Source organism: Mytilus edulis, chromosome 2 (genome assembly GCF_963676685.1).
Source record: "Mytilus edulis chromosome 2, xbMytEdul2.2, whole genome shotgun sequence".
In the NCBI taxonomy this organism is placed as follows: Eukaryota; Metazoa; Mollusca; class Bivalvia; order Mytilida; family Mytilidae; genus Mytilus; species Mytilus edulis.
In genome coordinates, this window is record NC_092345.1 from 86,608,105 (window position 1) to 86,624,617 (window position 16,513).

General features: G+C 31.4%; 1 protein-coding gene across 2 annotated transcripts; it reads right to left on the bottom strand.

The window, feature by feature from the left end:
- On the bottom strand, window positions 1-16,513 carry LOC139513246 (uncharacterized). 2 transcript variants are annotated; one of them, XM_071301574.1, is made up of 4 exons: window positions 16,409-16,513; window positions 10,692-11,232; window positions 2,464-2,658; window positions 1-1,707 (listed from the first exon to the last, which is right to left on the bottom strand). In XM_071301574.1, the coding sequence occupies exons 2-4, from the start codon at window positions 11,172-11,174 to the stop codon at window positions 1,312-1,314; spliced, it is 1,074 nt and encodes a 357-aa protein (XP_071157675.1). In that variant the 5' UTR covers window positions 11,175-11,232; window positions 16,409-16,513; the 3' UTR covers window positions 1-1,311. The 2 variants fall into 2 exon arrangements, with proteins under 2 accessions (XP_071157675.1, XP_071157676.1); XM_071301575.1 differs by having other exon boundaries at window positions 16,324-16,513.

Below are 16,513 nucleotides of genomic sequence, written 5' to 3' on the forward strand. Positions count from 1 at the left end.
TTTGAAAAATGAATATATATTTAATTCTATAAAACTTTAAAGTAACAGCAATAGTGTAAAATAAAGAGATTCAAAATATTATATTGAAAAAGAGTCCCACAAGGGAAACAAAAACAGAATATATAAAAAATATTTACATGTATTTCTCTTTCAAAATTCACTGGTATTTGTAGAATGGAGTCAGTAAAATAATTACACTGATTAATTTGATATATAATAGTTAATCATAATAATCAATGATTAATCGGGTGATATTCATAGACAAGTTTATGTGTCAATCAGATGCAAGGCCCTCTAGCAGTATTGCATTTCCATAAAAGTGAACCTTCAAATACATGGGTCAAAATCATTATTTTCCTTATACTTATAATTTTAAAAGTAAAAATAATGAACGTTCAAGTTGTGATTTGAACACAACTACATGGTTAATTACCTAAACCCAAACTTCCATCAGTTCTTAACCTAACACTTGTGGGAGACAAATAAACAAATGAACGAAAGGACCAACAGACAAATGCACAGACTAGAAAACATAATGCAGCCATACTATCGTAGGCAGGGTCACAGGGACAAAATTAAATGTTGACACAGATCAACTCGCCAACCTTTTTTTTCTGTCACAGTATTTTGCTTTTTGTATATGATAAAATACATAAGAAAGGAAAATAATACAGATTATAAATAAATAGTTTAAAAGTTATAATTTCATAAAAACTTTTTTCATTTCAAGAAAATGTATATTTATACTAGTTTCAGTGAACATTCAAATACATGGGTCAAAATCATTATTTTTCTTATACTAGTAATATACACCAATTAATGTGTTCTGCAGTATTTTTGGCAGTGATAAAATACCCTTCTTATGTCTTTATTATCAAATAATGCTTTAAAATGATCTTCGGTTTTGGCAATGAAAATTTGACTAAATGATAAGAAATGTGGCATGATTTTGACACAATCTCAAGTAAATGCATTTAAATTGTAACCTGAGTAATTTTTATAAAGATTGACCTTTTTGAAAAAGACCTTACAGAAAACATGAAGAGAAATTTCAACTACATTGTTTAAATTTCTTAAAATATAAAGGATCAAGTAATTAGATCTATGTACTTTTAAATGACTCTTGCTTGCTGCACAAGAGAAATAACATGACTCAGTTCAGCTAAATTTAAAACTTTAAAAAGGTTTAGGAAAACTTTTGAAATGATAATATTGCTTATCATTTGTCTCAGATCTTACGAATGTGATTGTTAAACAAATATTCAATTCATGAAAGTTTTCCTGTAACAATATTATCATTTTGATTGCTGCTTAAATTGTACTACCATCAGCTACACCTTTCTTTCTAAAGATTAAATCGTTGACACCCCAGTTATCTTTGGAAACCTTGAGAACGACCTCGTAACCTTTACTCTGTAGAAACCTTTGCATATCAGCACCACCTGCTCCACCATGTGCATATTCTACTGTCATCATCTTTATATTTAACTTATCAAATGGTATTGTCTTTAGAACATTAACTTCATCCCCTTCCACGTCTAAACTGAAGAAATCAATGGTTGTTCTGTTCAATGCTAGCATCAAAGAATATAACGGAAAACATTCCATTTCTACCAAATCTTTATTTTTATGATTTCTTTTTACCCAATTTTCAGACTGTGCATCATGGATAGCACGTCCCATGTTGAAAGCTTTGTGAAACTTGGCCTGAAAAAGTAAAACAACATCATACTAAGCTGAACTGACTTTAAGAAGGCGAGATAAACAAGAATAGTTGAAAAAAAGAAGGCATCTTTATTTACTTGAAGAAATAAATAAAACATACTTGTATAGGTTAATCATAATGTTTGATTAATCTCCCCTTAATTTTAAGTTGAGATGTAAAAACATGCCTTTAACTATTTTTCTCAGGTTACCTCATAATTTTTGTTTAAAGTTCAATGTTTCATATAGTTCTCTCATACCACATCTCTTCATTTTTATATTACTGTGCTTATTCAGTGGACTTTGGGGTATCACAATAGCAACTGTTAAAATAGTTTACTATTTTTCAAACAAAATAATGACCTAACACTACAGGGAGATAACTCCGTAAAGTCAGCTTAACGTTTTAATTACGTCGTGTTGTAAAAGGAATATTAAGCTTCTCAATGATCAAAATTGGTGTTTGTCAAACTGCTATATATAACCAGTGTAATTTTTCTGACAAAATGGTTGGTTTCCAAATTTTTGAAATTTTTATATTTTTGTTAAAGGATCAAAGTAAATACTTTGACAAAATTTTATGAAAATAAAACGAGCCAAATTAATTTTAGTGAAAGTGTTGGGTACAACCTCAAGTACTAAGTCTATATTAATCACTAATTTAGAAGGTCTAACTATGAAATGAAAACTTCTATCATAAATAAATTTTATAAATCAATAGTACTTGATATTGTTGTGTAGCCAGTGATCATGGTTTACCTTAAATGGTGTTGCCCTAGGACTGATGCAGGCATTTATTGAAAATGCCTTTCTATTTATCTTCTTTAATTCAGCATAGTTAGTTGGATCACCTTCTATCAACAAACCGTTCCACTTACGAACTCTTTCAAAAAACAAGGAATTTGAACCCTTTTCTCCATTTAAGGCCCCACATTCAACGTAGAATCCACCTTCCTGAAACGAATAATGACAGTTGCAATAAACACAGTATTCCATTGGCCTTATGGCTGCAATATCAACATACATGTATACTCAGGTTATTGAGTAGTTTAAAGAGAGTATTGAAATGAAAGTGATCTATGTTCAGACACGATAAGATTTCACCCATTTTGAAATCAGGGGTACTGTTGGATTTGTAAGACATTAATAAGCAAACCAATCTTATCAAAACTAAATATCTGCATTCGCTCATTATTTTATGCTTGGTTGCTGCAGAGATTTAATTTCAATTAGAACGTAAGCAAACAAGTATGTAACTAATGACAAAAAAACAAACTATTTACCTCATTATAATTATCTTTAAGATGTATACTATTAAGTTGCAAATAATGAAAACATCGATATTAAAAGAAATGATTATATCAGTTTTTTCTAATGTCTGTGCCCTTTTAAATGCATATAATATATTTACACTGATATTGATAATTTGGTTGACAGACCGAAACCAATTGGTGAATCTACACAAGAATGCAACATTACATGAGAGTACATCACTTCTAATAATGGATACAATATTAAAATTCTATAAACATTTTAAAACATAGATACACCTGATTAAGAGCTCGTTGATATTGAGGTAATTTAGGATGCAGTTATAAACAGTAATACCCTTTATGTTCCATTTTTAGTCTTGGTGGCCATGTTGGATGGCAGGCTGGATGATGGCATTTAAAATATATATTTTTAAAAAAGATTGTGGTTAAGTTTGGTTCCATTTGGCCTAGTAGTTTCACGGAAGATGTTTGTAAAAGTTAAAGGATGACAAATGCCAAATGATAAGAAAAGCCCTTCGGTCCAGGCGATCTACCAAGAAAGTACCAGTACTCTTTTTTTTTTTTAAATATCCCCACTCTTTTTTGTTCATTTCCCTTTTGCATAGACATGGTTTGGGTGCCAATGAGACAACTCTCCATCCAAGTCACAATTTATAAAATTAAACCATTATAGGTCAAGGTACGGTCTTCAACATACTAATAGCTTTACATCATACTTCATAAGTACATGTAATAGCTTTACAACAGTTCTAATGAACAGTTTTGCTGAATTAATATAAAAATATGAGGATGTGGTATGATTGCCAATGAAAGAACTATCCATTAGAGTTTGTATGGCATGGATAATAGCAATGATGGTACAGCCCATACTGTATCATGTCAGCTTTAAACCCAAGTGTAACACCAAGTGTCTTAGTGATAGAAAATGTTTTTGATTCCAAAAAGTTTTTGATAATTTTTTTTTGTCATTTTACTTTTAAAACATTTATAAACTCTAAGAAAAACAAAAGAAAATGGCATGTAATTCTAGTATATAATTATCTGTGTGATATAGTACCATGTACCATGTACCATAACTAAATAACTATTTTAGGTTTAAGCAACTACAAATCTAATTGCAACATTTAGTAGATGATCTGATCTTAATCATATGGAATTATGAGGAGCATAAATTTTCTCACATACTAACAATGTACTATTTGAGGTATCAAAAACTACAAGCATTTCTCTGCAGAGTGTGACCCTAGCTACAGCTCATTCTTGAATATAATATAGATAACCAACATGACAAAAATTCCTTCAACAATTTTCGGTGTTCTCACATGCCTTTATGTTTTCCCTGGAGTACCATAATGCAGTTATTTAACTTTTTGTCTGACTTTAACCCACAAGTCATGCATACAATGACATGTCAGGTTCCTATAACCTTACCACAAGACATGTAACTTGTAAGATTGCTCTGTCTCATTTTTTTCGACATAAGTTGAAGGCTCCACAAAAATGACATACATAATCATGGCTAAAAATACAAGTATTAGCTATATAGATATTCCTCAATCAGCATTTTTTAAAATAGACATGTAGTAACTTCTAAAAATAAATTGACAGCGACAGCTAATCACATCAAGACAATACAGCATTTCTTTATACATAATTTTAAAGCAGTGTAAGTGAGGTAATAAACATTTGTTTTTCCCCTTTTTTGCCCCGAATTCCTAAATGGTTTGAGTCATACCCCCCCCCTTCAACGCCAATCCTAACCATCCCTTTCTGGTATGGAAACTTGTGGTATAATTTCAGAGATATATACACCATTCCACAAATTATTGACTGGAAACTAGGGAAAAAATGCTTATTCTGGCCCCTAATTCCTATACTGTTGGGACCATAACCCCCAAAATCAATCCCAACCCTCCTTTTGTGGTTATAAACCTTGTGTTTAAATTTAATAGATTTCTATTATTGTCCCGAAAAAAACAAATGTCTCGCACAATGCGTGATTCCTACATACGATCACAAACTTTTTGGCAATCGTGTAAAAACTAACAAAGTTCTATAAATTCAGAAATTTTTGCATGTATTTAGTATTGGGATTTTGGAAGACAAAAATGTGAGATCAATTATATTGACTTAAGGAAAATATGCATATATAAGTAATATAGTAATACGGTTGTCTATAATCCCATTAATGGAGCTTTTGTTAGTAGAAGCCATATTAAATATGTGTTTCAGCTTGGGAAAAAATGTGAATGCATAAATATATAGTATCTATGCCAAAACACATACATGACATAATTAACAGCTCATGATTATAGAGATATATGTTTCAGACATCAGAATGTGAGTTTTTATTAATGCAATACTCACTTAGTTGCATTATTCACATTAAGAAAAACCTCGCAATAATTAATAATAATACTGCTTGGACATTTATATCTAAGTCATCCTGATGACAACTAGTAACAAAGTTTATTTTGTCCATTTGAGTGTTTCTCAAGAGCTAAAATGTTAGTTATTGAAATTATTGTATTAATAAATATTATTCATTTGAAAGTTCTGTCTGCTTTGTGCCAGTATGATTTATTGGGACTATGTTTTGGTTTACACACAGATACCCCCTTTATCATGTTTATCACTGATGCTAACATTTCCTTATTAGGGAGTTGGTTTAGATCCATAATGCTCATTTTCATTGGTGACTTTGTGGATTGTGATATTATATTTGAGTTTGGCTATCTAGCAGGGTTCTAGAGAGATAAATCAATATTGAATCTATAAGGATTTGTTTCATAACCATACAAACAGGAAATTATATGCATATTTACATACCAGAAATTCAAGACAATTACATATAAAACCAGATGCTCCGCAGGGCGTAGCTTTATACGACCGCAGAGGTTGAACCCTGAACGGTTAGGGCAAGTATGGACACAACATTCAAGCTGGATTCAGCTCTAAATTTGGATTGTGATTAAATAGTTGACACAGCATAGGTTTCTGACACAGAATGAATGTGTTCTAATGAACTTAAAATTTTTGTTTCTCTTAGAGCAATTCACTATGCTGTTGAATATTAATCCTCTCAAAAAAATGTTTGAAGAAATTTTCTTTTTTATTTATGAAATTTCAAATGAGAAAAATTGAACCCAATTTTTTTAATCACATCCCCCTTTCCCTTATTCCAAAACTAATCTCGATTAAAATTTCTAATGGAGTTTGCAACAATAACTACTCATTTAAATACATCATAAAATATTAAGATGTAAAAAAACTGCTTGTTATCACTGAATGGTAAAGATTATTTTAATTTATCAGTTGGTAGTAAAAAGTGAATATACATTGTATATTGTATATAACAAAGATTTAAGTTGATTCTGGACAAAGAAAGATAACTCCAATTAAAAAAAAATCTTGCTATTGCACAATATTTTGCAATTAGATATTTCTTGCTTACTATTCTGGACAAAGAAAGATAACTCTAATTTAAAAAAAATTTGATATTTCACAATATTGTGCAATTAGATATTTCTTGCCATTGCGCAATACTGTGCAATTGAAAAGACTTGCTATTACATAATACTTAATATAATAATTTTAGATCCTGATTTGGACCAACTTGAAAACTGGGCCCATAATAAAAAATCTAAGTACATTTTTGGATTCAGCATATCAAAGAACTTCAAGATTTCAATTTTTGTTAAAATCAGACTAAGTTTAATTTTGGACCCTTTGGACTTTAGTGTAGACCAATTTGAAAACAGGACCAAAAATGAAGAATCTACATACACAGTTAGATTTGGAATATCAAAGAACCCCATTTATTCAATTTTTGATGAAATCAAACAAAGTTTAATTGTGGACCCCGATTTGGACCAACTTGAAAACTGGGCCAATAATCAAGAATCTAAGTACATTTTTAGATTCAGCATATCAAAGAACCTAACTGATTCATTTTTTGTCAAAATCAAACTAAGTTTAATTTTGGACCCTTTGGACCTTAATGTAGACCAATTTGAAAACGGGACCAAAAGTTAAGAATCTACATACACAGTCATGACAGTTAGATTCAGCATATCAAAGAACCCCAATTATTCAATTTTGATGAAATCAAACAAAAGTTTAATTTTGGACCCTTTGGGCCCCTTATTATGTTGGGACCAAAACTCCCAAAATCAAACCCAACCTTTCTTTTATGGTCATAAACCTTGTGTTTAAATTTCATAGATTTCTATTTACTTATACTAACGTTATGGTGCGAAAACCAAGAAAAATGCTTATTTGGGTCCCTTTTTGGCCCCTAATTCCTAAACTGTTGGGACCTAAACTCCCAAAATCAATACCAACCTTCCTTTTGTAGTCATTAACATTGTGTTTAAATTTCATTGATTTCTATTTACTTAAACTAATGTTATTGTGCGAAAACCAAGAATAATGCTTATTTGGGTCCTTTTTTGGCCCCTAATTCCTAAACTGTTGAGACCAAAACTCCCAAAATCAATCCCAACCGTTCTTTTGTGGTCATAAACCTTGTGTCAAAATTTCATAGATTTCTATTAACTTAAACTAAAGTTATAGTGCGAAAACCAAGAAAATGCTTATTTGGGCCCTTTTTGGCCCCTAATTCCTAAAATGTTGGGACCAAAACTCCCAAAATCAATACCAACCTTCCTTTTGTGGTCATAAACCTTGTGTTAAAATTTCATAGATTTCCATTCACTTTTACTAAAGTTAGAGTGCGAAAACTAAAAGTATTCGGACGCTGGACGACGACGACGACGACGACGACGACGACGCAGACGCCAACGTGATAGCAATATACGACGAAAATTTTTTCAAAATTTGCGGTCGTATAACAACACCAATAAATACCTTCAAAAAGTATGTATACATTATGGAACAACAATTAACATAACGTTTACTACAAAGACAATATTGAGTGTATAAATCTTCAGTTAATTGGTTTCACCTATCATGCCTATGCCATGCAAGCAAAGGCAGACTATATGAATATAGGATAACATGCACAAAGCCACATAAGCACATATATATTAATAAAATCTTACCTGTATTAAACAATCTGGTGAAAAAGTTATTTGCAGTTATTAAATTACATTAATAATCATATGTGTAAGTTACAAATTAACAATTTTGTGTGATTATTTAATCATATACTGACATTAAAAACACTCAAAACATTTGACACATACATGAAACAACTTCATCCAAAGGTACAATGGTTGCTTTCTTATTAACAAAAGTACAAAGGAATTTCGTATGATAAGTCAAAGGTATTTGTGCTAATCTGTTATCCAATTTGTAATTCAAATTGTAAAGTTGTGCAAATGACTGGGAAGCTTATGATTAATGTAATAATAAAGTATTGTCAAACTGAATATCCAAGATTCAAACCTTACTTGTTGAAAACTCATGGACAAAGTCCAATTTTCTGATATTTCACAGTCAAAGTCAAACTTGTTGATAACTCACAATTTAAGTCAAACTTGTTAATAGTATTGAGTGAAATCCTTTAGACAATGAAGCCATGATTTACAATGTATCTACTGAATTTAATTAAAGCTTAGATGAAAGATATTGAAACAAGAATGTGTCCAAAGTACACGGATGCCCCATCCATAAATCATTTTCTATGTTCAATGGACCGTGAAAATGTGGAACAATCTCTAATTTAGCATTAAAATTAGAAAGATCATATCATAGGGAACATCTGTACTAAGTTTCAAGTAGATTGGACTGGACTTTAACTTCATCAAAAACTACCTCGACCAAAAACTTTAACCTGAAGCAGGACAGACAGACGGAATAACGGTCAGATGGACGACGGACACACAGACCAGAAAACATAATGCCCATGAATGGGGCATAAAAAGGAAATATGACGACAGATTTAAACATGTAAACTGTGTCCATTTAGACTTATCAAAAGAAATTCTTGTTTTTTCTGGTCAAATTTTGTATATATGTTCCGGACCATATGAGTATTTGGACCATACGCGTATGGTCATGACCATATGCGTATACTCATATGGTCTGACCATACGCGTATGGTCCGACCCTACGTGTATGGTCGGACCATATGAGTATAATACTCGTTTGGTTTTTAACGGGCCAGACCATATGAGTATTTGGACCATATAGGTATTTATTTCAAATTACATTATAAACGTTTCAATAATACAAAAACTTTATCTAAAAACACTATGATGGTAACATAACAATTTGTTAATTCAAAAACTACGTAAAAATCAAATATTGATACCATAGTTAGTTTTCATCTCTAGATACATTCTTACATGTAGGCTTGGGTGACATGTACTTCCACACGGTATCATGGCTTTTTTGCATTCGCAAGTCTTGGTTGTGCACGATCCTTTTCATGTACACCTTTTGTTTGCGAGTGAAAAGCTAGCCTTTTTGCAGCTGCGTACAGTGAAACCGAGGTCTTTGGCCATTTTGATTTCTATGGTGTTTTTAAAAAGTTCTAGATCTCAAATTTCCTAAAAATGACTGCAATACACCATATTCACAAGACATTTTAAATAAACTATGTTACTTTCCAGTGACTTCTTGTGTAACAGTTGATAAAGAAATTTTTAAAATTTAATTTCTAAGTCGACATATTCATAGTGCCATTCACTCGTAATAACAAATCGGTAATGACCAAAGGTATAAAATGTGTTTATCATAGTTTTGACAATTAAGTAAAATTAACTTTGTGAAACTTCTATTTTTTCTTTAGCTAATCTTTTTATTATAAAATAATTATAAAATTACCTATATGATAGCGTCTTTTTAATGAACGGTCATACCATATGAAGAGTTAAGAAGTATTAAAAGTAAACTGTAACAGAATGTTAATTACCCCGACCATACGCGTACGGTCGGACCATATGAGTATATACCCATATGGTCATGACCATACGCGTATGGTCCAAATACTCAATATGGTCCGGAACATATATATCCAACATAATTTTGGTGAAGACCATATACATGTATATATATATATATATGTCGATTCAGATTTTAAGTTTTTTTGTTGTTGGTTTCTGTTTTATTGGCTTATACTGACCATGCTGACTCTACATTGTATTTCATATCTCCTTCCATTTAAATATAAAAGAAACACTGTAAAATTTACCTTTTCATTTCTCATCAATTTAACAAAAGTTCTGAGAGCTCCATATAGACAAATATAGTTAATATGTAAATATCATAAAAAGATAAAATGTAATAGAAGTACATGTATGGATAAACTGGTTAAGGAAAATCATCTGAAATATATTAATTTTTAAAGGGAAAGCTTGACACCTATCCAAGTCTCACCTCAAAGCAGAAACCAAGTAAGACATACTCATCTACAATAGTAATTCTTTGGGGGGAAAAGGGGGGGGGGATAAATAAAGTTTTTGGGTAATCCAGAGATGTCAAAGTTTTTATTACACTGCCTTTTACAAAAAATTTCAAGTTCACATACCACTTTTTGAAAACATGCATTTCAACCAAATTTTGCAAGGCCTGTTTGTTTGAAAAAATAGTATTTTACAACATTTTGGAAGCCCAGCAACAATACATGAAAATGAAACCTATGACACTGCTGCAATGTTTTAAGGCCTAGACTAAATCACTTAACACAAATTTGATTGCATTAAATTTCTGGCTTTACTTACTGTTTTCTGTAATACATGTACTTACCATATAATTGAGTCTGCTATCAATAAATGGTGTCTGGCCTTGTGAATAATCAACTCGCTCTGGGTTAAGTAATTTGTATGGTTCTTGTGATGGCTGTTCTATGTAATGATTACGGATGATATTCACCAGGTCTGGATTATCTGCTGGAACCTTCTGATCAATAAGGGTCTGTAATTTAATTTTGTAGTCAGGTATAGCAGCTTTATCTTGATAAAATGATTCAGGTTTGAACTCTTTATGCATTTCAGGAACTTTTCTGTTCTCTTCAAATGTATACGTACCACCAACAGAAATTCTTTGTTTTGCGTCTAAAGAAGCTGACTGAGCTATTATTCCTGGACTGATTTTATATTCAATTGCATCAAATTTTGCCTTTTGTGTCTGTAGCTCTGTCAATACTTCCTGGTATTTACTCATTGTATATGTTAACACAACTGCTCCTAATATACAAGCCAATAACATAGGTTTGTAGTAACTCTTCATGATGAAAAATATGACACCAGTGAGTCTAATACTACAAATGATTATATATCCTCTCTATCTGAAAGTAAGCAGAAGACATTTTTATGATTTTTTTAAAAATTCTGACAACACTATTTTTTTTTCTAAAAACAAAACTAAAACTATGTTAAAGATAATCAGGATTTTGCCCTTTCCTCAAAGGATGCACTCTAGTACATGTATGTGTGTATATATTTTGTTATTCAGACGATTTAAAATTTGATGTTTTTTTTTCTTTAATTTTTTTTTTTGATTCCCAACATGATAAATAAAAAATATTCTGAAATAGGAATGCAGATTTTCCCCATTCTTTAAAGTGTTAAATTTTGAAAGATTTTTTTTTATTGTTAGCATCAAAAACTAAATATTATAAATTTGTTCATGTGAAAAAGAAATCTGACTAAGAAAAATACCTATACCCATCTTTCATTTCATTGAAGTTAAAAGGTTAGGTCGCTCCCTTAAACTTGGATTCTGTAAAAATAAACTCAACCCATTCTGCTCCATGCAATGTGCCCAAAAAATTTGAGATGCCAAACACTGTAGCATACACAGATACATGAAAACATATGCATAAAGTGGTTATTAAAAGCTCAGCTGATACTTATTGTACAAAATTGGAACTTTCTATGGATCTCCTATAGTTGGTGATTGCAATACTGGTATACCAGTATTATGCACAATACTGGTTTAAAACTTGTGTACCAGTATTGTAATTTAAAAAAACCAAAACAATACTGGTACATTACTGATATACCAGTATTGTAGTTGTATTGTCGACTATACTTTAAGGTGTATAAATTTATAATACAAAAAATTAATTTTAAGCAAAATTAGATATTGAAGACCAAAGGGGGATTGAATGAATTCAATGAGATTAAAGAGGATAATTATGAAATTAATCAACAACTAGTTAAAATAATCAAGATACTCATTAAGCCCTAATTAAAATCAAACATTCATCATGTTCATGTTGTCTGTATTTTTTTAATTAATCTTTTCAATAAAAGATATCAATATCCATGGCCATTAGACATAAAGAATTGCTTTTAAATAGTGGAACCTTATGAAATTAACTAAATGTACAATGAACATGAATGTTAATTATAAGGGTAATTAAAGCAGATAATTGGGAACCATGGGGAGCACAAATCGTAGTAGATGGATATCCACTGGTACAAATACTAGAACTACATGTAGACAGGCACTCGAACACCAGTAAGATAGCCATAAAAGTGATGCCTAAATAAGCTGGTCATGTTGTTTAGCTTCTGAGAAAGTTCACAGAGACTGAATACCAAAACAGAAAGAGGAGGGTTGCAGAAATGCCATATAAAGATGAAATAGACAACACCATTATTGATGATACAGCAGCAATAATAGCAATGTCAATCAAAAAATCACTAAAGTATACAATGTGCATAATCCATTGGAAACCAAGAGCTGAAGGATAGAAGAAAATAAGGAGTTTGTTAAAAATGCTGTTACAGGGAAGCAGGACAAATCGCCTCACTTTTAAAAAAATAGCCCCAAACTGGTTTACAAACTCGCCCCACTTTTAACAAAGTCGCCCAATTTAATGAAAAACGGTTAAATCTAGATGAATATATAATTTTCATGTGGAAAATGACTTTATTCTTGAAAGCTTAGTTAGTTGCATAACAATTGAAAAGAAACCTGTTAATTGTATCATAGTGCGATATATCATAATAATTGGAGGATTTCGATTAATCTCAGTTTGTTATCATAGCACTTACACGATTGTTTACTTTTGTCTTTTCATTATTTCATAAGAATATATAATTCAACACTAACAAGCAATCAGTGAAATCAGAGACATAAGGTATGTCTCTGGTGAAATGCAAATGTTACTTTCAAGTAAATATCAAAGAAAGTTTATCTATTTGTCATGAGTGGGGCGAGTTGGAAGACCTTATTTCAGCGGGATTTTATCCCTTTTCATAAGTGGGGCAAGTTATCCAACCTTTTTTCAATGGGTTTTTACCTTTTTCATAAGTGGGGCGATTTTTAGGAAGTGGGACGAGTTGGTGAAAAAGTGAGGTGATTACAAAGGAGTGGGGCTATTTTCCAGTGGGGCAATTTGTTATGGATTCCTGTTACAGTATGTTTCTCTTAACAAAAACAAAAATCAGAAGATTTGAAACTTCTTTTAATGATAATCACAGTGTACCATCATATGAACATATGTAGGACTCTAAAGTGCGATGGTCAGTCAGGGCTCACGCTACCAGGCAACTTGGGCGAAAAAGTTGCCTTCCCGATCGTCACTTCGCTTTCCCCGACCCCCAAAAGCGAAAACAAGTCGCCCTGTTCTTGACGATAGTCGCTTTCAGTCGCTTCCGTCATCGGACATTTTCAATTTTTACCAAGTTGATGAAACATCAATTTTTTTATTGAAAATTAAAGAAATTCAGACATAAACGATTCATAATCTTTAGAAAAAAGGTTGAAGCATTGTCTTCGCACTGTGTAGCAGGTTATTTGATAAAAATACAACTTTTTATCACTTCGTGCATAATTTTTCCGCAAGTCAGTTTCGGTGCTTGTTAGTGTTACTCGAAAACGTACATCAACCTCAATTTCGGCGGCAAAATAAGTTTGTTACTTCATTTAAACGTGATAAAAGTTGCCTCCAGTAAATTTTTAATCCATTTATTGCATTAAAAACGTCATGTTCCTTTCCAAATAACTTGTCAAACATCGTTTATTTTTGTAAATTTTCTTGCATTCGTCCGCCATTGACCTTCTTCTTCTCTGGATCTTTACACCCTTTATAGGGTAACCATACTTTGTATGTCGAACAGTTCCACCACCAAAAAAATAATTGAAGAATAAATTAACAATCGTAACACAACAACATTATATACACTATATACATTTTTTAAGTCTTTATGTGTTTTTATATAGGAGGTTTACAGGTTTTATTTTGATTTTACATAGGAAGTTTACAGTTTAAGTCTTTTAACATACAATTAAAGGAAAAATTATGATTTTTACTTTTAGCAGTTATTTTTCATATATTTTTTATTTTTGGTTTACTGATCAATATTTAATATAATATTGACCGATTTCTAAACTCCGGATCTGAACCGGACCATCTATGACCGAAATCTGTACTTTTACAATAATTACTACGGACGCACGGATGGAACAGCTGACAGAAGAATATTGATCCCAAAGGGAAAAATTATGCATTCCACACGCATTAAGAGACTTTTGGTGACATCTAATTGATCGGTGTATATAATTCCCTATATTTTTTATGGATTGTTTCAAACTATTGATTAAAGTTGCTTAACTCTGAGACTATTATACTAATATCAATATATTATGGCCCAGCTTAATAACTTTTATATTTTTTTTATGAGAAACACTGAATGTCATACACAAGATAATTTTTAATTAAATTGTAATTGATATATTATAATTTCTTTACATTTTTTAAAATATTTTTTTTTTTTTAGTGCTAGATATTTAGTTGGTAGTTTCTCACAAGAACCTTAGTAAAACTTAAACAACTTTTAATTTCAAATGTTACTTTAATTCTATTTTTTTTACTCAGATATGAATTGAACAATATAAAAAGAACATTATTTACATATGGCCCTTTATACTATTGTACGTAAAATCCAAACATTATATCGCACCGCTCCAATGAGCACGTCTCTTTCAAATCTCACCACTTCTCCCTATCAGTTTCAAAAAGAGAAGTCACTTCTCCCTATAATTCTGAAGTAGTGTGAGCCCTGGGTCTACGCTAAAGTATGATGGTGTCTCACGCTAAAGTGTGTTGGTTGTTTGTTCGCTAAAGTACGATGGTGTATGAATCACGCTAAAGTGTGATGGTCCAAAGGGTAAGATTGAAAGTATTAAAACAAAAAGGTTTAAAAAGTCTTTTTGCAAAAGCTATTATGCTAAGATATAACATATGTGATAGGCTTTACAATTTACCGGTAGGCGTAAGTAATTGTTTCTAAATTAACAAGTCCGACCAAGTAATAATTGCTATAAAGGTGTTATGTCGTTGTTCTCCTCTTATATTTAATGCGTTTCCCTCGGTTTTAGTTTGTTACCCCGATTTTGTTTTTTGTCCATGGATTTATGAGTTTTGAACAGCGGTATACTACTGTTGCCTTTATTTAATTATGTTTTGCTAATACATTTGTATTATATTTCATGTAAAATAAATTTTTAACAATTTCGGAGCGTATTGAATATTTGGATAATTGGTGTAGATTGGCGTTCACACTAATGTTACAACCTCCCTTACATTTGTCATTGAAAATTAAAAATCCCTAATTGGTTCATTGTCGGAAAATGCAACATTTATTTGCTTAAGCTTAAATCTAAATGCAAGAGAAATGCAATGTTCGCCGAGCTTTCTCCTTTTCCGTATTTTCCTAAAATATACAGAACGAACTTATGTTTTAGCAGACAATTTATAGTTAACGCATGAAAACTAGGTAATTCTATTTTACCGACGTTACTTTTCATTAAAATCGACAGCATTTTAACAGAGATCACAAAGTAAACTGCCACATAAACAATGATTCGAATGTATTCGTTCGTTTCAAATAGAAGCAGGATAGGACTAGGTATGCGTATACTGTTTTGTATTTATATAGTAAAAAGGTCGACTGTAGTCCTTCTTCCAACACTTGAAAAAAAATAAACTTTGTGATTCAGCTGACAAAAAAACGGTTAAATTCAATCAATTACTCGTAAGTCATGGACATATGTTGTAAAAAATTGTTAATCAAATATTCCTAATATATTTTCCGGTATGTTCATTTTTAGTTTGTATAAACAACTGTTAACGTCATTATCGAACTACGGTTTTTACGTCTATATTTTCCCATACCATCGCACTTTAGCGTATTAGAGTTTTAAAAAAAACACAATACTGGTACACATATTATACCAGTACTGTGCACAATACTGGTACACATATTATACCAGTACTGTGCACAATGCTGGTATACTAGTATTGCAATCACCAACTACAGGAGATTCCCTTCTATACATGTGCATCAAATGTACAAGAATACACGAATAAATCAATAATTTTGTGAGCAAAATTTCCATTTTCTTTCTGATGTTTCTGGCTCACTTTATCATGAATTATCTAGGATTTTTTTTTTCCTCAATATATTTCCTGAAGGCTAGCTATAACACTAGGTTTAACCAACCATTACCAAGGAACATGGTCGGGAATACTTTTATTTGGACTAGTCTGACAGCAGACAGGTACTTGTTTTGTGATGTGGGTTGTAAATTTCAAGCGTCCAAGTAACCGAGAC